This window comes from Etheostoma spectabile, chromosome 19 (assembly GCF_008692095.1).
Source record: "Etheostoma spectabile isolate EspeVRDwgs_2016 chromosome 19, UIUC_Espe_1.0, whole genome shotgun sequence".
Taxonomy (NCBI): Eukaryota; Metazoa; Chordata; class Actinopteri; order Perciformes; family Percidae; genus Etheostoma; species Etheostoma spectabile.
In genome coordinates, this window is record NC_045751.1 from 7,839,504 (window position 1) to 7,864,186 (window position 24,683).

The following is a 24,683-nucleotide window of genomic DNA, read 5'->3' on the forward strand; positions in this document are numbered from 1 at the left end:
ACTTGCTTTTCTGTTTACTGCAAAACATTGCTGTGGAAAGCAAAACCATGCTTCCTGTCATTTATTTTCACAGAGAGTACCAGAAACTAGATATGGCAAACAAAAAATATAATAAGTATGTAAATAAATAATAATAGCATAGATTGGAAATATTTTTTTTAATTTGTACTGTTAAAATATTCTGCATTTTCACTCAAATGTAATCTTTATTCTCATATGTGAAAATAATAATTTAAAGATGTGTGTGTGAAACAATTTGTTTTAAGACCAAAATATTTGTTATTGGCTTTATTTCAAATACCACATAAGATCATAAGATCAATAAGATCACAGCACAAAGAGGCATATTATCTTTTATTAATTATTTTACATTCCTTTCAGTGTAAACAATATTAAGGTGTGTTTCCGCGAGGGGGAGGAAGGGGAGAAAGATGGGCGTGAACGTCGGCTGCCTTGGGGAAGATATAAATACAAAGCGTCCCAGTGTCAAATATATTCATCCATTGGCAACAGCTTATTCATCTGGAATAATAAGAACCTGTGTGAGTAAAGTTAAGCCTTGTTTTTTTTTAATTATTTACTAAATAGCAAAATGGACAATAGACTAATGTTTCCATAGGTGGAAAGTATTAAAAAAAGTACTGAAATTAGTGATGTCACAATCATGTGAATAGGGGAAATATTTTACCTAACAGAAATCTCCATGACATTTTCCCAGTTGATTATGTAAATTAGAACAATATTCTTTTGTATTACAAGTTTTCTGAATTGTTATGTTTAATTGTGCAAAAGACACATTATTTTATTGATTATGTGCTATGAATAAAGGATTATTCTTAACCTCCACTTTTTTGCTTCCTAAAATAACATTTCAAAGCATAACTTAGGGGTTATTTTTAAACCGGACCCTATTGTCCCGTGTTTTTGTGTCTGATGTGACTGATAGATGGAGTCTTGTGGGTTTTGGTGATGATGATTTTTGGCTGTTTCATGTTACACAAACTTGTTCTTTAACAAAACGGTCTAACTTTGTAGAGATCATTCCGATGATGTTGTCAGATACTTAGAATAATAATTTGAGTCAATGGTAAAAACATCAAACGCAAACTGACGCTGAACCTTTTTCATTGCAGCAAGGTTCACGGCTGCTGGTTACAGTGTTCTCACTCAATACTGGAACACAGATTTTGAAATATTTCAAAATTTAAAGACGCATGTTGGAAATACCGAAACATCTTTATGCCAATTAGCAAATATTTTATTAGAGAATGTCTCTTTTGCTAAATTAAACATGCAAGTCTAGAAAAATTTTAACATAAAAATGTATTGTCTTAATGGAAATAATCAGCTGGAAAGGTTTCAAGGTGACATCTGTTAAATCAAATATTTTACCCATTCACCCACAGTGTCTCCCCTCAACATGGGCTGCAATTGATAATTGGCATCACCAAAATCCATATTTTCAATACTTTACACCACTTAGATCTCTTAGGACTTTGTATAATTATGTTAAAGAGGAGACTTTTGTGAGATTAGATCAGTTTAAAAAGTTCCTGTTTGCAATTTGTTTGAGGTCACGTTGCATAATGCCTGCACTACTGGCCGGTGGGGACACTGTTAAGGGTTGAAAACATATGCAACCCTTTGAAAAAATGTATTTTGGTTGATTAACTGAAAAAAAAAACTGAAAATAGAAAATAATAGAAAATAAATAGAAAGCATAGAGATAAATAACAAACATTTTTTTGACATGTTTGAAAGAATGGAAAGTATACACTTATTAATCTTACACCTTCTCTATTCATCCTTCATCATTGCTGATCAGTTAACAAGTTTCCTCAGTAATTTTTTCCAAAACTCATCCAAATATTTAGCTCAACTTACTTAAAAAATACAATTTATCTATGATGTATTGTTATCAAATATAATTTCTTGCACATTTATTTAATTTACTTAAAGTATAAACTCATTAATGATCTATTTTAGTGTCAAGTTACCAAGAGCACTTCTTGATGACTTGATACTCCATCGACCTACATGCCTGGTCAGGATTGAACTAAAACCCCATTAGTAGGGTCCAAGTGAGGCTTCATGACTGCACGAGTTACATGTTCACAGTTAGAGGACAAATGTGGGATCTTTTAGGACACGTGCCAATAATTTCTTTAAAAACAAGCTTTTCTAAACAGATCATTTGTCATCTTGTCAGCCCTTTTTCCCATAGTGCACCAGGAGTTAGTAAGACGTGCCGATGGGGCAGTTCACATCCAAACGGGGTGGGGTTGACCCGAGGGCTGTCCCCAACGTCCGATTCTCCGGTGACGAAGGACCCCCCAGCTACTCTACGCACGGAATGCCTCCAACCATCGTCATCTCGGACGTTGAGTCAAGGTTTGTGTTGTTAACTTCTAGTGTCCACTTTTTACATATTTTTAGGTAAACTGTTATTTCAGTAATTCCTGGTTGTCTAACACTACTACTAGTTAAAGTAATTAATAACTTTTATATTTCATGATGTCCTGAGAAAGTCAATTTAAAATCATATAGATACTTAGCCCATTGCTTTGGCATTTTTACGTCTGTCTGAATGTAGAGGAACTGCAGCTCATGACAATCACTAATAACCTATTGCATTTACTGCAATATTTGCTCAAATTTCTTCTGTTTGTTTAAAATGAAACCTTTGCATCAACAGTGCATCAGAGCGCAGAGGCTCGAGGGTGGAGCTGCGGAGATCTTCCGTCTACAGCACGATAGACCAGGTGCCACAACTGGGGCATTACACCCGCACACTGCACCATCAGAAGGGGAGCAGACCATCTCTTGATGCTCTTCGCAAGGCATTTGAGGTAATTTGTTTTAGCCTTTGGGAAACACATCTAACAGCACTTTGCATCATCAAACTTGTGAACGATTTCTCATTCCCACCATCATTATCATTAAGCTATTTCAAATGGTTTTACTTTGTAAAAACTGTATTTTACTCAGGAGAAGGAGGCGGCAGCAGAGGTCTCAACCACAGACTCAGGAGATGGCAGTCTGCCAAACAGTGGACCTGAAGCCCCAAAAGGTCCACCAAAGAAAGCTCCTGCTAGATTTGGCTGGTTTATCGGCGTCATGGTGAGCAAAACATTTGTGTATTTGAGCGTACATACAGACTTCATACACTGATTATTTCAATTCTGTTAACACTTTATACAATCTCACTGAATCTTACTGAGCTCCTTTTTGTTGAACATCACAGATGCGTTGCATGCTGAATATTTGGGGAGTCATCCTGTTTCTGCGTGTAACGGTGATCACTTCTCAGGCAGGCATTGGTGAGTTCATTCATCCCTCCACACCATACATTAGTCCTTTTCATTCTTATGTTTAGGGGCTTGTAACACTCCATTGCATCACTCCCGCCCTCTCATTCGATTTACCTTTACATTATTTTGCATGAGAATAGTTTGTGCAGATGCACATTGTTGACAGAGCTTTACCTTGTACTTGCTGTTTTGATATCTTCTAGTGTTCCATGTTACACAATATCCAATGCATGTGGACATGTAGAGGCAAACATTTGCAGAAATAGACTTTTCTTTTACAAAGATGGAGAGACAGACATCTTGAAACCAAAACATCAATTCCAATGTAGCAGTCCATGTCTACTATGTCTGTAATTTCCTTTTCATTTCGTTTTCTTCATTAGTGGTGATGTGGGTTATTATTGGGTTGTCTGTCATGGTGACCACGATAACTGGCCTCTCCATCTCTGCCATCGCCACCAACGGAAGAGTGATCTCAGGTCAGTCACTTCCTGTGTCTCAAAATGGGTGAAAAGTGTGGGCCACGTATCCCCAATTTAGTCAGGGAAGGGCCCTGAGTTTGTTAATTCAGTTAACATAATGAATGTTAATGTAATGTTGTCTTAGTTATTTCCATTGTCTCTACAGTATATAGCCTACACTTTTAAACTTCTTGAGTTCCTTTAGTCATTGCTAATCAACTGTAACCACCATTATTAGGCTATGTTTGCTTCACCCTAATCAATTAGATGTTGTCACATTTAAGGATTCAGCACATTGTAATGAGATACTATCTCCTATTGTACACAAACCTTATGCACATTGGCTTGGATACCTCTCAGGGAATAACCAAACATTACACTGGAATCAGTTTAAGAAACAATTACTGTCTAATATTTAATTTAGAATGACAAAGTAAACTAAATGAAAGTAAATTAGCCTCCTTTGCGTTTTCCTTTCCTTTCAATAACTAGCGTTACAGCAAAACAATAATACTTTTCTTCAACAAGAAACAATTACTGCGTAATAATGTGTTACCTTCTAACTGGAAACACACACTAACCTAATTTGTAACCTTTAATTCAAGTTCACACTTAACTCAGTGGGGCCACACTCACCGAGGACACAGACACAAACAAGTTGGCAGATATTAGAATAACAAACCCCGCTGCAGACCTGATGCAGTGCTGGTCTAGGTTTAGGGTTTTAGTCCGCTTCACTCAATAGAGCAATAAGGTAAATTGTGGTACCTTGGTGAATAGTTAAAAATCCAATCTGCAGCTTTGACAGTCTCTTGGTCTCCGGTAAAGAACAAGATGACAAGTAGGCGTCCCAAAACGTCATTGTCTCTCCCTGATATTCTAATGTGTTTCTTCAGGTTTTCTACGTTTAAAAAAACGCTAGAGGCATTAGCGTTAGCTGGTTTAGCTACAGTGGCTAAGAGCCCATTCCTTTTCCTAATGACTGCTAACAAAATACATGCAAAGGAAATATAGATAAATAACTATGTAAATCTTTAACTATGTATTTCATTGCTTTGTTCTTAATTTGCCCCAGCTCAAAACTACAGATAAACAGACTTCTTTGTCTCTGTCATTTTCAGGTGGGACGTATTTCATGATCTCCCGCTCTCTGGGTTATGAACTTGGCGCCCCGATTGGGTTGGTCTTTTCCTTCGCCAACGCTCTGGCCTGTGCACTCAACACTGTTGGCTTTTCAATTGTGGTCCGGGATCTAATGCGGGTACATAATATGCTTGAACTTAGAAAATAGATGCATGTTGGATTCATCTTACTGTTTTATTGCCCATTTCCTTCTTATTGTCACTAAAGCATTTTGTTACTTTGCTCTCTAAAAGGAGCCATATTTAACAAGCTAAGGCCCAAACATGTTTTCATATTTTTTGGTGTCTAATCTGTGAATATTTTGGTTGTATTAATGTAGGATTATAATGTCATCATTGTCGATGACTTGAATGACGTCCGAATTGTGGGCGTGATCACACTAGTTATTCTTCTGATGATTACATTGGCTGGAATGGAGTGGGAGTCCAAGGTAAGCAAATCCTTACACTTCTAACTTTATTTGCGTTCTACCTTATAGTTCTTATCATATAGTGTCCTTTTTTCTTCTCCTCCATGTGTCTGTGTCTTCAGACCCAGATTTTGTTCTTTATAATTCTCTTGGTTTCGTTTGCCGACTACTTGGTGGGCACACTCATCCCGCACTCTAAAGAGAAACAGTCCAAAGGCCTCTTTGGATACAACAGTAAGTTCAGGCTTCTCAGGACAAACTACAGCCTTTAATTAAAGCACACAATCAGTTTTAAAATATATGTACTAAAGTGTTTTTTTTTTGTTGCCTGTTACCAGAGGACATCTTCATTTCGAACCTGACACCAGATTGGAGAGGACCTGACGGCAACTTTTTCCGCATGTTTTCTATTTTCTTTCCCGGTGCCACTGGCATCCTGTCTGGAGTCAACATCTGTGGCGACCTCAAAGTATGATGAAGAAGGCAGAAAGATACTTCTTGAAAAAAAAAAATACTATATAAATTTTGACTGGTTTCCCTTTTCAGGACCCTGCTACTGCCATCCCCAAAGGAACCCTAGGGGCCATTCTCGTTACTACACTCTCCTATCTAATTCTTTCTGTAACTTCTGGTAAGCTAACCTTTTTACATGCTTTTATTTAGTATTTCATTAGATCTCATTTGATGGTACCATAATATAGTATATATAAAATAGAATGATAATTAAAACGAGTGACAGTCAATGGTGAAGTGAATATTAAAGTGGTTTTTTTTTTATGCAGTTAAAAAGTTCACTAAAGGTGGAGGAATGAAATCGATATGACAAATCCAGGCCTAATTCATCTTTAGCTCTTGAAGCAAAACACAAACCAAAAGACCAAGCCTGCTTCTCTAAAAATAGTGCTTAACAAAACATACAGGAGTGGCACCAACCTCTAAACCTTTGTTTCAGGACAAATTTAACCCTGAATGTAAATCTCACTTACAGTCCTCAACCTTACAGCCAAATAATACAGGTTTAGATGCAACTCAGCCACATCTCAGCCAGCAGAAAGTTTGGAAAGTTCAGTCTCCTCAGGTGTGCATATTTTATCAATGGCCTTGAATGCCGATTTGCCAACTCAAAAACAGAGGGAACCAATGATCTGCATTACAGGCTGCACAGGTGGAAATCAATCATCTGTTCCACACCTTGAGAGATACCTTGTGGGAAAGTGAAAGAAACAATAAATGCATAAAACAGGCACTTTGCTAGCCTGCCTGGCATTTGACATATCGTCACCTTCCTAAAATAATCGCCTAAGTCATTTTTTCACGTTTTTCAGAAAACACAAAAAACTGAACCTGAACTGAACATATTTTGACTCTGGCAGTTATACTAAAGGTGAAGAATCACATGACCTGTTCAACTGAGAATGTAGGAAATGTTACCAGAGGTGGCCAGCACCATGAGGAGATGATTTAGGCAAGAAAATACTTTTTGTCAAAAAATGACTTAGGCGATTATTTTAGGAAGGTGACGATATGTATTTGCTTCTGATTTGATTTTTTTTAATTATCTGAACTAATAGGGATTATTTAAGTTAGGGTGGTTTGTTGGGTGGAGGGACAGGAGGCATTGAGCCTGATTTATCACTCACGTTAAGGGTAGTATCATGTACTGCTTTAGCGGGAAAGGACTGACGGGCTCAAAATGGAAGGAAATTATTTACCTCATTATCTTCCCCCAGGTGCCTCTGTGGTGCGTGACGCCTCTGGCAACATAAGTGACTATATCGGTGGAAACATCACTAGTGACTGTGTGGGTCTGGGATGTAACTTCGGCTGGAACTTCACAAAATGCATCTTGGCACAGAATTGTAAATTTGGTCTGGCCAACACTTCAAAGGTAGGGCTTTTCTTGGGGGGGGGTTGGGTGACACAAACACGGACTAAAAAGAATGCGCACTAAATGCAAGGGGGTAATATTAGGCTACTGACGTACAACCATGTCTAGCATTGTAAGTTATTTTAAAAAGGAAAATATCTATTACATACCTGTCTAGGAGGAAAAGGGCTAATTTAGGGTTGGTATTAAATCCTTTAAAATCCCATAATTGTCTCCATCTGTTGAAAGACCAACCAAGGCTGACATCATCTGTCAATCTCCCTATAGCTTTTAGTTGTTTTTTGTTTAATTTCCTTTTTCTGTGATGGTCCTGCCCCAGTGTCAGCCATAACTACAACAGATAACTTCTAAAATATGATTAAAATTCAATTAGGTATTCATAAAAAAAACCTTTTAACTGGGCTGGATACTAAAACACAGACATTTACGATGTGACACCGAAATCTGTGACCCATCAAAATGAGTCTGCCTGCTGTAAATCATTTTGTGACTTTGTGGAAAAAAATCAGAGCAGGGCAAAGGCATTGTGAAAAACTATGTATAAATAGCAATCTTTTCACTGTTTTACTTGTTTTCTGTTACAGTTATGTATGATCATCATATGGAAAATTGAACAGTTTCAGAAACATTTACATAAAATATGACAACAATACTAATTTTGAATGACTATTCCAAACAGGTAATGGGTCTACTATCAGGTTCGTACTACCTGATCATCGCTGGTGTCTTTGCAGCCACCTTGTCGTCAGCTCTTGGTTTCCTCGTCTCCGCTCCTAAAATCTTTCAGGTGAGAAACCGCAGCCAAACCCTGATGTTACATCTATTTTAGTCTGGCTCACGGGAGGTACTGTACATTGCTGGGAAAACGTTCTGTGTTGAACAAGGTTTTTAAGGATGTCTTAAATTGTTGAACTGCCAGACCATGGCCACAGTGACATACATTAACCTTTAAATACTGTTCATATTATTATTATTATTATTATTATTATTATTATTATTATTATTATTATTATTATTATTATAGCTTTTTATGATACTGGCAAACTGTGAAAGTTGTCTCTCAAAAGGACACCATCATAATAAAACAAGCTTTTGAATGCATCATATCTATAGTAACATCACATGTGTAGAAATGGAGTAAAATCTAACATGATGCACATGTTAAATAGCATTTTACTTTCTGCTTTATCTGACAGTGTCTGTGCAAAGACAAAATATACCCATACATTGGATTCTTTGGAAAAGGCTATGGGAAAAACAATGAGCCACTCCGTGCCTATGTACTCTGCTTCCTCATTGCTGTGGCCCTCGTTATCTATGGTGGGTGTGATCTAATGTTGTAGCTGTTTTGTTAGTGGAATTATTTATTCCCATATTTGTTTTTTGTATGCTAAATGTATGTTCTAGCTATGATTAAATATTTCAATAAAGAGAAAAAAAGAATTTTTTTGAGCTATCTTGATAGCTTTTTGATTTTCAATGTGTATTGATTTAATGACTTTCTCTCCTGTTACATAACAGGTGATCTGAACACCATCGCAGCCTTGAACTCCAACTTATTCATGTGTTCCTATGCCCTCATCAACTTCAGCTGCTTTCACGCTTCAATCACAAATGCTCCCGGTGAGTCACCTCTTTTAAAACAAGTCATTTCAGCATTTCTGTCCAGCTGCTGCAATGGCTAAAGTTTAGGGTTATGGAAACAGTATAACGTTACGTTACCGGTAAGTTAATGTGTGTGTCCCGTTTGCATTCCAATTTATAGATTCTAAGATATTAAATACAATATATAGGAGCCAGACTGTGACCAGTGTAAAGTCATTACATGACTAAAAGCAGACATTTGCCCCTTTGACAGATGTGCGGCTATGTGAAATCAGTTTATGTGATATTTCACCCAAAAGTAATCTATTTCTCATTTTCTCGATTTCCCCCCTTTAGGTTGGAGGCCAATGTTTCATTACTACAATAAATGGCTAGCTTTATTTGCAGCAGCGGTCGCTGTGTTGCTGATGTTCCTCTTTACCTGGTGGGCAGCTCTCGTCGTCCTTAGCGTCATGGCTTCCCTGTTTATATACGTCACCTACAACAAGCCAAGTAAGTCCAAAACAGATATGTTTAAATGCAACTATGTTCTGATAAGACAAGCCTGGCTAATATGAAAGAGTTAATAAGCCAGTGTGATATTACCTGACTCATGTGTGTTTTCATTTCCACAGATGTGAACTGGGGTTCATCAGTCCAGGCAGGTTCATACAACATGGCTTTGTCATACTCTGTCGCTTTAACTGGTGTCAACGATCATGTAAAAAATTATAGGTGAGTGACCGAAAGCCTCAGTTATATCATTCCTGGACGTCTTCTTATGGTGTTTGTCTAATCCAATTTTACCAGCATTTGATCTCATGCTTCTCAGTGAGTAGAAAAGTAATGAATTTACACTCATGTATTCCTTCAGACCGCAATGTCTGGTCCTGACTGGGCCACCAACCCAGCGACCAGCTCTGGTGGACTTTGTTGATTCCTTTACCAAACACGCAAGCCTCATGATCTGTGGAGACATAATCATGGTCAGTCATTTAATCTCAAAAGTTTTGGTAATGAATTGAAAATAAGAGAAATCATTCATATAATTGTATTCCAGAAACTACCCAATCCTTCTTACAGTAGCTTTTCATCAGACAATTTTGACTGTTTTTATTCTATCTCTCCATTTTGCTTTTTTGTCATTTATTGAATCTCCTTGTCCTTGTATGGATCAGGACAGGCAGAGTCAGCCCCAGGAGGCCACAGATAAGTTGGTAAAGTGGATGAACAAGAGGAAGGTGCGCTCCTTTTATTCTTCTTTCCCTGCTGACAGCCTCAGAGTTGGAGCTCGGAACTTGCTACAGGTAAAGTCTTAATCTGACTCCTATATTAAGATGACAACCTATCATCCTTGCAATTTTGGCTTTTTTGTATTTTTATCTTTTCTCAGTTTGGTAGGACACCTCCTATATTGGGTGCTAAATATAACTGTCATTAGAACATTTAGACATCCTGTTACTTGCATAGTAAAGTGTTTCTACCTACAGTTTTTTTTTTTGTGTGTTTTATGAAACGTTAAATATAATTTATCTTCTAATCTGACATTTTCTCAAGACTTCTGGTCTTGGCAAGCTGAAGCCCAACATTCTGGTCCTGGGCTTCAAGTCAAACTGGAGGGACAGTTCTCCTGAAAGCATTGATGATTACATCAACACCATGTAGTAAGTGCAGTTAAAGAAATTATTTTAAAAAACTGATAACTTTTTTTGGTTTTGTCGTTATTGAAGGATTAGACAGCTCTTTATATTGAATTTAAAAAAGTTATTTTTGTCACTATAAGCACCTACCCTGGAAATCCAGAGTTCTTGCAAGAACACAATTTGAATTTGCTCAACAAGTTACTCTGGCATCGAGTTATGCTGCTCATTAACTATACCCTTGTATCTGATCTGCACCAATCACATCGGTGTATCTGATATAGGCGGGCTAGAGGCGAGCTAAACAGACGACGACAGTTAAACCTATCAGTTAGCTCCGCTGACAGCTAAGCATATGGGGCTCTGGATACGTCACCCCGTGTGTTGTTGTGATTGGTCGTAGTGTTATCCAATTGCGTGCAATAAGATTTTCAAATTCACGCTTGGTGCCGCCTCTCAAGATGGGCAACTTTCATTACTCAATGCCAGTCCCTTAATATTTTAGATTTGGGTCTGGATTTCCAGGCTAATAGAAATAATAATTAAGATTATTTTTATATTCGATGAATCTGTTTTTTTTGTCACAATTAATCAGTTAGTTGTATTGTCTATAAATTTCAGAAAATGGTAAAAAAAATTGATCAGCATTTCCCAAACACCCAAGATGACATTCTCAAATGTTTAGTTTTGTCACACAACTCAAAGATATTCAGTTTATTGTCAAGAGAATGACATAATTTCTACTTTAAAGAATCCATTTTAACTTATTTTTCTTCTCTTTTCTCTAGCGATACCTTTGACACTAACTACTCTTTATGTATCTTGAGGATGATGGAAGGATTGGATGTCTCTGATCAGTTTGATTTTGAAGGTTAGTAATCCAGAGTTTGTAATTCTTTTGTCTTTATTTCACCAGCAAGCTTTCCTACAACATTACATATTTTTATAATATTGAAAACAAAATGGTAAAGGATGCAATGTCTGTTCCAGTGAACAAGGGGTTTGAGCCTGATGAATCTATTGAGAAAGACAACCAGAAATCTCCTCAGAAGAAACCCGGTGAGCACACAGACACATTGTAATCCAATATTTTGAGGACATTGTATTGACTTGCATCCCTTGGGGTCCCTTGTAGTGATGAACCTACAATTTTAGTTCATGGTTTAGCGGTCTGTCCGTAACTTAACTGGGTTCACTCCTAAGGCTCTCATATTCTCTTTTTTCCCCACTGTACACCTGAGTAGACGCACACAGTTAGCATCTACATTGTGTAGCATTTAGCAGCAAATGAGCCAGATATTTCCATGAGAAGTTGGTAAAGACAAAATGCAAAGCTAAAAACTCCCCCACTCCGTAAATATACTGTATTACAATATGTTTACTATATTGGAACACTTTGTGGTGCATTATTGCTGAGTAATGCCATTCAGAGTAATTATTAATATTGTCCCTGCAACTCACTCTTTCTCCTTTTTCTGTTCCAGCTGACAGCATCCCCGAGGAAGACAACAAAGAGCAGATGAAGACAGTGTTTCAGACTGACCAGGGGAAGAAGACCATCGACGTCTACTGGATAGCAGATGATGGAGGTTAGATCTGACGAAACAAGCATAATGGATGACCTGTTGGTAATCTGTTGTAATCAATATTATTATTTATTATTATATGGTTGATTGTCATCAATTTTCCTGGTGGTCAAACAACTCCGCACAGGCAAAGCCCCGGGCATTGATGAGATCCATCCAGAAATGGGTGTTGGAGGGGATGTTATGCATGACACGTTTCTGAACGTTGCCTGGAAGTCTGTCCCTAAGGAGTGACAGACTGTGGGTGATGGTTCCACTGTTCAACAAGGGGGGGCAAAGAGTGTTTGCCAATGACAGGGTTAGTATCACACTTCTCAGCCTCCCTGGTAAAGTCCACTCCCCAGTGCTGAAAAGGAAAGTTTGGCCAATGGTCGAACTTCAGATTGAAGAGGAACAAGGCACATTCTATCCTGATTGTGAAACAATTAACAAACTGTGCTTTGTCACCAATCCTGTTTGCAATATTTATGAACAGGATATCGAGGCGTAGTTGTAGCGGGGACGAAATGCGGTTTGGGTGGGCTAGGGATCTCATTGCTGCTTTATTCTGAAGATGTGGTCCTGATGGCATCATTGGTCTGTGGAGAATCAGAGGATTGCGGAATGTAGGCCTATTCACTTTGCCACGCCATTAAAAAGACAAAAGGAGAGCTGAAACAAAAATAAAAGCTCTTGATCTACCGGTCAATTTTTGTTCCTACTATCTATTGTCATGAAGGCTGGGTCATGACAGAACGAGATACAGGGTACAAGCGGCCAAAATGGGTTTTCTCAAGAGAGTTGCTGGTGTTGCCCTTGCCTGCATCTGGTAAAGAGGCCCTCTGGGTGCCTCCATAGGGAGGTGTTACAGGCTTGTCCAGCCGGAAGGAGGCCTCGGGTCCCCGTGACCCGACCATGGATGGGTGGATATAATAAAATTATTATTATTATTAATCCTTTATTTAACCAGGAAGTCCCATTGAGATTCAGAATCTCTTTTACAAGAGAGACCTGGCCAAGGTGGCAGCCAAATCACAACACATACATAAACACCAAGTTACATTTTCAAGGTAAAAAAGTACAAAATGTTAAAAAACACAGTTAGACTCTCAAGAAAAACAAGAACATGTCTCCATCACAACCTTCCTTACAATAGTTTTAAATTCATTAATGGACATAAGGGTTTCTAACTTTAGTACTTTCTGTAGATTATTCCACCCCCAAGGTGCTGAATAATAGAAAGAAAGAAATAAATACAACGTTGTTTTGGTTCAACAATGGTCAGTGGACACAAGGAGAAGCCACCTCTGTTTGACAATGTAGGCTCGATACAGAGGCATGCAAAACATACAATTTTTTTCATAGCTTCCCTGTTTTAGCTGCAGTCTATCTCTTTATTCTCTTTTAAGGTCTGACTCTGCTGGTGCCTTACCTGCTCACCAGGAGAAAGCGCTGGCACAACTGTAAGGTCAGGGTCTTTGTCGTAGGAGACGAACAAAACATGGAGGAAAACCGCGCAGAGTATGTATTTTTTGTTTTACCTTATGGGATAAGTTAATAATAGTAGTAATGTAACACTATAAAAGCTCATCCAGGTGCACACCAAATACACTAAAACAAAAAGGTCTTGGTCCTGCCCCTCTACTTTTTTCACTCTTTCTGAGCTACAGAATACACAATGCACCTACGTATGAAATTAAACATCAATGCTCAATATTCAGTCAAGTAATGTTGGAAAAGTAAGAAGAAAATTGGTATGCATACATACGTGCGTAACAACACAAGCAATAATTCCTAAAATGAACTTTCTTGATCCTACAAAACTCCATACATACATTTATGTGTAGGCTATACGTTATTGAAACTGATGTGCTGAGAATTTGACTATTGTTTCTTTTAGGATGCTGAAGCTTCTGGATCGGTTCCGTTTTGGTTTTAAGGATGTTACAGTCATGACGGACAGCGAGAAGCGTCCACAGGCCAAGAGGTATGTGTGGGAAACCTTTACTGTCACTACACACTAAAATTGGAACAGTTGTATTGAAACAGGAAGGGATTAGTCTAACAGACTGGCATGTTCACTGTTTTGGGTATAGCTTTCTTGTGAGCAAACAAATTACAAAACGTTCAAGCCTGCAGTATGTGCCGTATACTTCTAGACTGAGTGACTAGCAAGTGAGCTAAAACACTTAAGCAATGCATCTGGTTCGTCCAATGTTACTGTGATGTCCATGTCAAATAAAATCTTTCCAGGGTTGAGATCCCCATGGATTTTTCCACACACAAACACATATGATCAGATCACATTAAGATGTTTGTTTAAAATAAGACAAATAAACCTCAATGTGTTTTTAATGTTCTTTTAATCCTTCACTCTGTGGTATTAAAAATAATCAGCCCTGGAAATTTCACCTGAACTTGTTCAACATGTATGGCCGATAGACACTGAGTGTTTAACAAATGTTAATTATACTTTTATTATCTCTGTCTTTCATGGCACACAGACTTATGTACTTATTTTTTTCTTTTTGCTGTTTTTCAGCCTTGAAAGGTTTGAGGAGTCTGTCGCCCCCTTCAGGCTGTATGATGAACAGTATGATGGTGTTTCAGCTCAGGAACTGAGAGAAAACTCTCCATGGAAAATCCCAGACAAAGAGTTTGAGGCCTTTAGACAAAAGGTAAGGGTGTGTGTGATGTGCAACAACATGGTATTAATGTCATTCACTGTTAATTAACTCGGTCAGAAATCTGAAATTAATTTCCCTCCTTCCCAGTCTGAGACCAAAGTCAGGCTGAATGAAATCATCCGGAGGAATTCAATGCACGCTGGTCTTGTGCTTGTGTGAGTACACAGTTTACATTATCACGTCAGTATCACATCAAGGCTGTTTGCCTGTAACATCCTGCACCTCAAAAAGTAGATACATACTGTACATGAGGACATTTTAAGTCTTTGTTTAAAAAAAAAAAAAAAGTTCCCCCATGAAGAATTCTTACAATTGTCTTTTACAGTTTTATCATTCATTAGCCTGTTTTTAACCGGCATCCACTGGGTGCCCCCAGGAAGAGTTATAGTGATTGAAAAGCATGTTAATAAACAATGATGTGCTCTTAACCCTACATTATAGTGAGTTATAAACCATTTAACAAATGTTTATATAGTGTCTATAAATGCTGAAGCATTAAGATGTCTCTTGATTTGAACTAAGGGGCATAACCGTGTGTAATATAATACTACTTGATAATGATAGTTTAACTTATTTGGATATTTTCAACCACAACCATGTTTTTTTGTTTAAATGAGCCAGTGTAAATAGAACAGCTTTAACTTACAAAACTGTGACCGGTCTTGATCATATTCTCTTCTAGTTTGGTCTCAGGCTTTGTAATAGCGATACATGCCATACTGTAGGTGAAACATCCATACAGGCCTTTCTTTAAGCTTTAGGAGATGAAAACAATACTTGTCTGATTTCCATAGGAGGGTATTATATATTTGTACATATTTTCCCCATAAGTCAAGTTGGAGCAGCCTGTTCTTGTCTTGCAGTTTTGTTATGTTCATGTCAATGTGCTTTATCCAGGAGCCTTCCTGTGCCACACAGCGACTGCACCAGTGCTCTGTACATGGCCTGGCTGGATACTCTGACCTGTGGCCTCCACTGCCCTGTGGTGCTGATACGAGGAAACCAGGAGAACGTGCTCACTTTCTACTGCCAGTGAATGAATAAGTGGTCTTACAGGGATGGACACTAAATTAAAACACACTAACCTAAAATGTAGATTAACTATACTATTAACTATAACTAAAATTTGAACATCAGGGCAATTAGTAGAATTTGCCGAGGAAGTGATCTCAGAGGCATTGATGGAAGATAACAGCATGTAGTTACCTGCATCACTGTCATCAAGATCATCTTCAGGGTGATGTGGATGCCAACATCATCTTAGTCAGGCGTCCCTGGCCAAAGGCTACCGGTGTAAGCAAAGAGTGCGCTCCTCTGACGCTACCCGGTCGGAGTCATAACCTAGAATAAAAAGGGATACAAGACGCACCCAGACCCAAACACTTCGCACACGTGTTTGTCTCCACTTCTTCCATGACAGATAATGTTATCCCACTACCTGGAAGAATGTCTTATATTACTGCAGAGAGCATCACCAAGAACTGGTCTCCATCACAAACCTGGACCAGCAGAGATCCAAGAAGGCCGACAGTCTCTACGTCTGGCTGGGACTGCGCTACACCTGCACCCTGCAGTTCTGGTTCTGGGTCAGTGACGAGGGGGTCTGCCATAAGAACTGGGACTCACATAAGACGGATGATGTTTGTGACACGTCTGGAGCCATGGACAGAGGAGGACAACATAAGTGGTTCAAAAATATTGAAAATGAGGAGTTTAATTGAATCTGTTCTAAGTAAAACCCTTAACTCACTGGTAGCTGGCGTTCTGTATATTTACTCACTTTATTTGCAGTGGTGTGACATAGACACTATATACAGTATGCCCTCTGATTTTATTAACAGGCATTCTGGAAAATGTAAAAATCACAACCGAAAGGGAAGAGAAATGAAATTTCTAACAGACTTTCTAACAGCAGATTTTAAATTGAGGAAAGATTACTGATGATGTGATCCTCAGACAGGTTTGTCTGTCTCCTGATTCTGATTTACCTGAATGATCACTATCTATTTCCTGAAATTGTTATATTTAGTTTTTCTCAAAGTGTGGATCCTTTTTCCATCTTTTGAGGTTGTATTTAGTTTGAATTCAAAACGTGTAGTTTTTACACATATATGTGGCAGGAAAAGCAATACATACACCAATCTACAATAGAGGTTTGATTTTGCTTTCCGTATTCATCATGGATCATTTTCTTCTTTTTATCAACTTTTGGTGAATATCTGGTGATATACCATGTAAAATCAGTGTATCCAATTTTTTGAGTTGTATGTAAACAATGACTTGCTTAGGCTGAATAAACTGTTAAAACTACAGAGTGGTCCTTTTTTTTTCTTATGTGTTTATTTTAACCCAAGTCCTACTTTCCCTAACCAAGCCTTTACCATTACGTTGTCACATCATTGAACTGTGTTGTCCTAAAGGACATATTTTGGTTTTAAAATTCTAAACAAACTGAAAATATTGCTTGTTACATAAACTGATCCCTTCCTGTTTTTTTATTTTACAAGGAAAGACCGCTTAGACATTGGATGTTCAGATCAGAAAATATAAATGCTTTTAAATGCATGTGCAAGAAAATTAAGTACATGTAATTCATGAATTTAACTACACCATCCTCCTCCCCTCTGCTCCCATTCAAAATAGTTTTGTAGACTTAGATGATGGGTGCCTTCTCCAGCTGCTTCTTTGTGAATGGTTTCTGCAATTTAGGCTTTTGGTTAGGTGTCACTCTCCAGCAGTATCTGTTTGCTGTATGTCCTCTGTCTTGTTCTTCTTTACCTGCTTTTTCACATGCTGTACTGCTTTATTCCAACAGACGGCAGCAGACTGACGCGAGCAGGGAGAGTCCAGTCATTTAACCTCAACAGACAAACATTTTCATTGGTCTTTTTTTTTTTTTTTAAAGACCTTCATTAAAAGATTTACAATACAACTTAGGCTACAGTACATGTTAATAGAAGAAGAAAACAACCATGTGTATACTGTGCACAATATGGGCTTTAAGTGCACAAAGTCCAAGCACTTTCACAGGGTGCTGTTTTCCTGCTCATGGAAGGTCTGAGAGCCAATCTGAGAGTGGTCTTGATGTTGCTCTGTGGACTTATGTAGATGCTTCTCTATGGAGGAAATGTACTGTCATCAAGAGGAAAAAACAGACACGGGTGAGACAGATGAGCATTTTTCCATGAAAATGAATTATTGATATGCTCGCTTCATTCCCCAACACCCTTTCATAACAACAGAACAAAAAAATATATCTAACTGGCTTTGGTCATTCAGATGCCTGTTATTTAGGGCAAGAAACAATGGGACAATCATTCGGAAAGACTTTGAAGTGAAAAATGCAAACACGGCGTAACGACAAAATATGTTGATCGCCATTTCATGGCCTTGAAAATACACATGCACTTGTTTAAGGTAAGAGAAAGTTTAAAAACAACTATATGGTGAGGGTGTGTCTTTTCTATTGTTGTTGTTCTGTATGTACTGTATGTATGCACAGTATCTATCTATCTATCTATCTATCTATCTATCTATCTATCTATCTATCTATCTATCTATCTGTCTATTCATCCATCCATCCTCATAAATTACATGGACTTCCTCTTGTCAGGTAAATTTCAGGTAGTCAAAATTATATTTTCATATTCAAATGCTGACGTTAAGGTGGCTGTTAATAGAGCATATAATATATCAATGAACGCAGTCTTCATCAGCACATCAAGGAGAGAAGAAATCACCAGATGTAAGTTGTCATTGGAGATTTTTTATATGTCTGTGTTCTGTATTTCTTCTTTATGCAGTACATCTACACATCTATACAAACAGTATGACTAAAAAAGTACATGACAATATTTAGTATTTTACAAAGAGAGGGCACAACTATAGGTGCAATCACTGATAATACCTCTAGAATAAATTTTTACCTTTGTGAAGCTTGCTTGTTTTTGTTGACAGGATTTCAAAAAGTGCCTTTTGAATGAATTCAAATATTCAGGTTTGATTACATTGCCATCTCAATCTCACTTTCTAAACCTCTGAATGTCATTATTGTGAGTTCTGGTGTGATTATGAATTGCATATTTGCCACTGTCCTTTATTACTCTTCTTTTTAGACCACTGCCGGAACATTTTTACTACAATCAGGGCATATATTGTAGTTTAGTCCATTCATTTGAGGCAAGCTGTCAAAATCATTGTGTTTGATTCACTGCACACTAAAATATGAGTTTCTCTAACAGAGCGAAGATGCAGGGGAGTCTGTTTCTGTTCATTCTGATGGGTAAGTGGTGATTCTATCAGATCTACAGCATTGCTACTGCTATCTTAAAAGTATTCTTCAGTTTAATATGGATTCATATAACACTTTGACATACTCTTATAATAAAAAGTAGTTCCACGTGTAGCAGTGCGTGTGTTGTAAACACTTGCAAATGAGCATATAAAGAAATACAACATGTATTAACATCAGTTTTAACCCAGAGTAGAAAAAAACAGTTGGAAGGTGAGTGTTTGGAAAAGTTTGAAATCTGAAATTTTCCTCACAGGGATTACTTTTAAATACACTTATAAAATGTTTTGAAGCTTTGGCCCTGTTTGAATATTAACACTATGCTCTATATATATATATTTATATAAATATATATATGTATATACTGTACATATCACCAAAGTCTTTAGGATTTACACTGTAGGGACCAGGAATGTATGTTTATACATACATATGACAGAAATTAAGGACAAGTCTGTACTAAGTCTGCATTGTACTGTCTACTTTATGCTGTCAGCTCCATCACTGCAGTATCTCCTCTGGTTTTAGGTCAGTGTTCATTCTTCACTTGTCACCTCTATAAGTACCACTTTATTGAAAAGCGTATGACTTGGAGTGATGCCCGGAAATATTGTAGAGAGGCGTATACAGACCTGGCCACGGTGTCTAACATGTCAGACACGAAAAGACTCCGCAACTCTGCAAGGAATCAAAATGAAGCCTGGATTGGGCTGGTCAACCTACCAGGTGCCAATTGGAAGTGGCACTGGTCTCTGCCGGGGGTGGAGTTCAATGAAACAGAGGCAAAAGAGAAATGGGAAGATGAGACACAGAATGAACATTCCGATGAGAACTGTGGGTTTATAAGGAAGGATCTCAAATGGGGACAAAGACCTTGTAAAAACATAGGTCCTTTCATCTGCTACGATGGTGAGTTGATGTAATATCCCCTGCATCTGAATTCAGCTTTTGATCATATACAATTTGTTTTCATGAACCGAACTATTAAACAACGTAAAACGTTGACCTGCTGGTGACACTAGTGAGGTATATCACAAAAGTCATTAGGATTTACACTGTAGGGACCAGGAATGCATGTATATATTTCCATGTTGATCCATCCAATTGTTTTGATATTTCAGTCTGGGGCAATGTGGTGGACCCACAGACATTTTCATCCATGGAGCTATGCCTAAAAATATGTGCTCAAAGGACATACATGTACAGTAAAAGGTGATTCAAGTGTGTCTGTTTATTTCACAGAGAGCAATTCATTCCATGTTATATTATATTGGTGGAGAGATTGGCAAGATGCTCAAAACTACTGTAGGGACAAACACACAGACCTGGTCAGTGGGCTGAACCAGTTAGAAGATGAAGAACTGAGAAAAAAGATAACGTCTCAATGGAATCTGATACACATCGGCCTGTTCAGAGACTCCTGGAGTTGGTCCGACAACAGTGGTTTCTCTTTCAGACACTGGGATCAACAGTTCAAACAGTCAGACAATGAGAAATGTGCTGTGACCATGCTGGATGAAAAAGGCAGATGGAAGGCTGAAGACTGTGGTGGAAAAAAAAACTTCTTCTGCTATGAAGGTGAATATTTTAAAGATAACATAACATCTAGTTTGCTGAAACCAGTCTGAAGATCCACCTGCATTTGTTTTGTTTAAACGTGTTTCTTTCAGTGGTGAGCTCTTTTTAAAAAGAATCACAATTTCTCTTTTGTTTTGTTTTTTATTTTTTTTATTAAGTTCATCTCATATATTTGGATGCAGGGATTTCTCAACTCCCCTTTATGTTGGAGAGCCTGTGTTAGGCTACCGGGATGGAGTAAAAATAAAATTTGTATTCATTTTTAACTCGCCCAGAGACACACCACAACACTGAACATGATTTCAATTCAATTCAATTCAATTCAATTTTATTTATAGTATCAATTCATAACAAGAGTTATCTCGAGACACTTTACAGATAGAGTAGGTCTAGACCACACTCCAGAATTTACAACAGTTCTAGTAGTTTCCTCCAGAGCAAGCAACAGTGCGACAGTGGCGAGGAAAAACTTCCTTTTAGATTTATGCTGTGAATTAAGATTTGATTTCTCAAATTACCAAACAATACATGAAATCCAAATTTGAAGCATGTACAAAGAGGTACAATGCTTATACTGATGATGATGATACGTGAATTCTAATGTTACAACTGTTATTTAAACTCTCCTGTGTTTGTCTCCACTTTTTCCTTGATAGATAAAGTGATCCTGATCAATCAGAAAAAGACCTGGGTGGACGCCTTATATTACTGCAGGGAGCACCACCGGGACCTGGTCTCCATCACCAACCTGGACCAGCAGAGATGGGTCCAAGAGAAATCCAAGAAGGCCGACAGTCCCTACGTCTGGCTGGGACTGCGCTACACCTGCACCCTGGATTTCTGGTTCTGGGTCAGTGACGAGGTGGTCTCCTATGAGAACTGGGACTCACAAAAGACGGGTGATGATTGTGACATGTCTGGAGCCATGGACAGAGGAGGACAACATACGTGGTTCAAAAAGAATGACAATGAGAAGTTTAATTTCATCTGTTCTAAGTAAAAACACTCTACTCACTGGTAGCTGGCGTTTTCAATATTTACTCACTTGGTATGCAGTGGTGTGACGTTGACACTATATGCGTCTGCTGGGTTTGTTGAGTGGTATTCTGGGAAATGTAGGAATCACTACCTACGGGTGCGAGTGATGAAATCAGACTTTCAGACTTTCTCACAGCAGATTTGAAATTGAGGGTGTGATCCTGTGACAGTCCTGTCTCCTAATTTTGAGTCAGCTGAACGATCAGCGACGATTTGTTATTTACTATGGTTATGTTTTTTTCTCTTAAAGTGTGAATTATTTTTTTTGAGGTTGTGTTTTTTCTTTATCAAAAAGAAATTGGAGTTTTCACCTATGTTTAAGGCAGAAAAAGGAATAAGAACACTACTTTAGTTTGATTTTGGTTTGATTTTTGAGGTTTTGTTTTGTTTTGGGTATTCCACATGGATTTTTTTTCTTCTTTTTATCAAGTTTGGGTGTATTTTTGCTGATTGTTATATCATGTAAAATCTGTGTATCAAATTTTGAAGTGATTTTTGGGAGTTTTATGTTAACAATTATTTGCTTTCTCTGAAGCTGAATAAATTACAGATACATCCTCTTTTTCATTCAAGTGCTTATTTTAGCCCAAACCCTATTTTCCCTACAACTAACCAAGCCTTGTTTAGTAATCATTTCACGCTTAGATGAGTGGCTCCCCGGCTCTAATGCATTATTCCAGCAAATGACAGCAGACTGACCACACCAGGGAGTCCACACATTTGACCTCTGACAACACAGCCAACTATTTTCATTGGTCTTTTAAAGTATTCCTGCACATGGAAAGTTGTCTGTTGATGTATATAACAGAGGCTGCATGATCAGTGCACTTTAACATTATGTTGTGTTCTGTAGAAACGGATGAATTGAGACTTAAACTTGCTTTTTATGATGATTTTTGGCTGAAGAGAAAGAAAAGCTTGCACTGCAAGCAAGGTTTTCTGGCAGTGTTTGTTTGTGGCACGAGTCTTCTGTTCAGCTCAAATTGACCAATTAAGCCACAGCCAATCACATTGGGAGGAGATCATTGTCTGTGGTGCTGCTCGGTTTTTCTACCCAGCTTGCAGAGTATCAGCAAATTGTACTTCACAACTTTGTAACCAGTTGAATCCATTTTGTCAAAACAAGAATAATGTGCTCTTTGTGTGTGTCACGCAGCTAATGGGGAGTACAGGTTTGCTACAATTGTTGTTGTTTTTAGATTTAAACGAGGTTTTACTGGTTTATCTATCAAGTATATGTGAAACATATACACTATGTGAAAAAAAGGGTGTTTACTTAACTTTCTTAATATTACATTGATGTAATATTGCCATTAAAAGAGTAAGAATTAATTAATATCCTCTTTTAATATATTTGATAAATGAGAACTAGAAGTGTGTACACGTGTGGTTGCTAAAAACAACTTTCTCTGTGGTGGGCCACTAACACAAAATGTCTACCTTACTTAGATAATATTTCTGACACGTTAAGGAAATTGACACTAGTGTTTGCGTTTAAAACACAGCTCTGTAGGCTTGTATAGATGCCTCTTCATGAAGGAAATATAGACCTAGAGCATCAAAGGTTTTCTACTTAAATTAATTTATGGAAGTGCTACGCTCTCTTTATCCCCCACATAAAATAGAATACAGATGTTTCCCACTGCAAACAAAAAACTATGTGGTCATGGTCTATTTTTTTTTTGTTCTGTAGGTGTGATCGATTGTTATGGTTGTGTTTTTTTGTTTTTTTTTAAATCTCGAGTTTTCTTTTCCTTTTCCGTGTTCCCTCCCTGGTCTTATGTCGGTGTCTTGTTCCTCCCTGGTCTTGTGTTCCCCTGAGTGTCTGTATGTTCTGTTTCCTGTTTTATTTTGAAGTCTGGTTTTTGTCTTGCTCTGTCTTTAGTTTTACTTCCTGTGTCTTCCCGCTCTTTTGATTACCTGATGGTTTCCACCTGCTTCCTTTGCCTCTTGTTACCTCATTACCTTGTGTATATAACGTCTGTGCTTCCCTTGTCTCTTGTCAGATTGTTCTGGTTTGTCTACCTGTTTTCACCTCGTTCTGCTGTGTGTTCCCGTTCCTGCAACCTGTTTCTCTGTGAGTCTTCCCTTCCTTTGCTTCTTGTTTTCTCCTTGCCTTTTACCCCCGGAATCTCTTTGAATTTTTGTAATTTTGTTTCACTGTTGGACAATACATTGTCCATACGTTGGACATTTACTCCATTCTGCTTGGCTGTCTCTTCCTACGTTTTGGTCCTCGTTCCCCTGTTAAACATTACACCTATCTATCTACTTTTAGTTTCTAAAACGCAAGGGAAACATGCAATACTTAATTTGCAGTAACAATGTAAACAGATTCTGAGCAATTCAAACTTTGAGTACTTTGGATTGAAGTATACAAAAACAATGAACACCCCACATTTACCTATGAATGGAATTCTATTTCACTGTAAAATAATGGGATAGTTTACATTGCTTGGAGTGTGAAGGAAAAATTGGATAAACTCATTGCTGATATCACTTGTCCTAGTTTTGCTTTGTCAGACCCTCCTTCAAAGAGTGCTGGAGAAGTACTTCACATACTATTCTGGGATGGGAGGCAAATGTGCTATGGTTTGTCATTTTTCTAAACCAATCACAATTTTCCTGGGCAATGCTAAGCACCTGCGGAAAAGCCGTGGTGCCGCTGCAAAATAGCCTCTGAAGGAACTTGTTTTGGTGGCTTTTTAAAGGTTGTTTTAGCCGTGAAACGGAAAACTCAGATTAGACTGTCTGGATTTAGCCTGCAGAGATCTGAGAAAAGGTTAGCCCAGAGCCCAGAGCCCTCTCATCGCTCTGGGTTAGCCATAGTTGTAAAACGCTGACACAAAGGAAGCACGTGGCAAAGGATATCTGGCCTAAAATGAGTGAAATCCGGCAGATGTTCCAGTGACAACGGAGCAATCACAGAAGTGGATATAGACTACACTTCTAATAACTCAGGGTGAAAACCGTATTTTGGAAAATTACAAATTGACTTATTGGCAATACACAAATTTGTATTTTCAGAGCAGTAGACATACACTTAGTTTGGTCTTATTAGTGGATATTTAGCAATGACCTTTCTCTT

The 24,683-nt window shown here is 38.0% G+C and overlaps 3 protein-coding genes across 6 annotated transcripts in view; all 3 read left to right on the forward strand.

Moving 5' to 3' along the window:
- The window catches only part of LOC116669457 (solute carrier family 12 member 3-like), a 68,612-nt gene extending 51,612 nt beyond the window's left edge, over window positions 1–17,000 (forward strand). Inside the window, 1 exon segment of the mRNA XM_032499337.1 lies at window positions 16,645–17,000. The gene's annotated coding sequence lies outside the window, so the exon portion shown is untranslated.
- Window positions 485–15,782, forward strand: LOC116707103 (solute carrier family 12 member 3). Of its 4 annotated transcripts, none has more exons than XM_032544268.1 (28): window positions 485–542; window positions 2,210–2,391; window positions 2,696–2,849; window positions 2,989–3,120; window positions 3,245–3,320; window positions 3,695–3,790; window positions 4,894–5,033; window positions 5,235–5,345; window positions 5,447–5,558; window positions 5,663–5,793; window positions 5,871–5,955; window positions 7,055–7,212; window positions 7,892–7,999; window positions 8,409–8,532; window positions 8,734–8,835; window positions 9,154–9,309; window positions 9,432–9,531; window positions 9,671–9,782; window positions 9,969–10,103; window positions 10,354–10,460; window positions 11,225–11,307; window positions 11,427–11,499; window positions 11,928–12,025; window positions 13,411–13,522; window positions 13,902–13,988; window positions 14,544–14,679; window positions 14,776–14,843; window positions 15,586–15,782. In XM_032544268.1, the coding sequence occupies exons 2-28, from the start codon at window positions 2,252–2,254 to the stop codon at window positions 15,722–15,724; spliced, it is 3,075 nt and encodes a 1,024-aa protein (XP_032400159.1). In that variant the 5' UTR covers window positions 485–542; window positions 2,210–2,251; the 3' UTR covers window positions 15,725–15,782. The 4 variants fall into 4 exon arrangements, with proteins under 4 accessions (XP_032400159.1, XP_032400157.1, XP_032400161.1 ...); XM_032544266.1 differs by having other exon boundaries at window positions 11,427–11,495; window positions 11,921–12,025; XM_032544270.1 differs by having other exon boundaries at window positions 9,975–10,103; window positions 11,427–11,495; window positions 11,921–12,025.
- On the forward strand, window positions 15,994–21,571 carry LOC116707105 (CD209 antigen-like protein 2). Its single transcript, XM_032544272.1, has 2 exons — window positions 15,994–16,116; window positions 21,222–21,571. Exons 1-2 carry the CDS (start codon window positions 16,102–16,104, stop codon window positions 21,555–21,557), a joined length of 351 nt encoding a protein of 116 aa, XP_032400163.1. The 5' UTR covers window positions 15,994–16,101; the 3' UTR covers window positions 21,558–21,571.
- The last annotated feature ends 3,112 nt before the right edge of the window (window positions 21,572–24,683 follow it).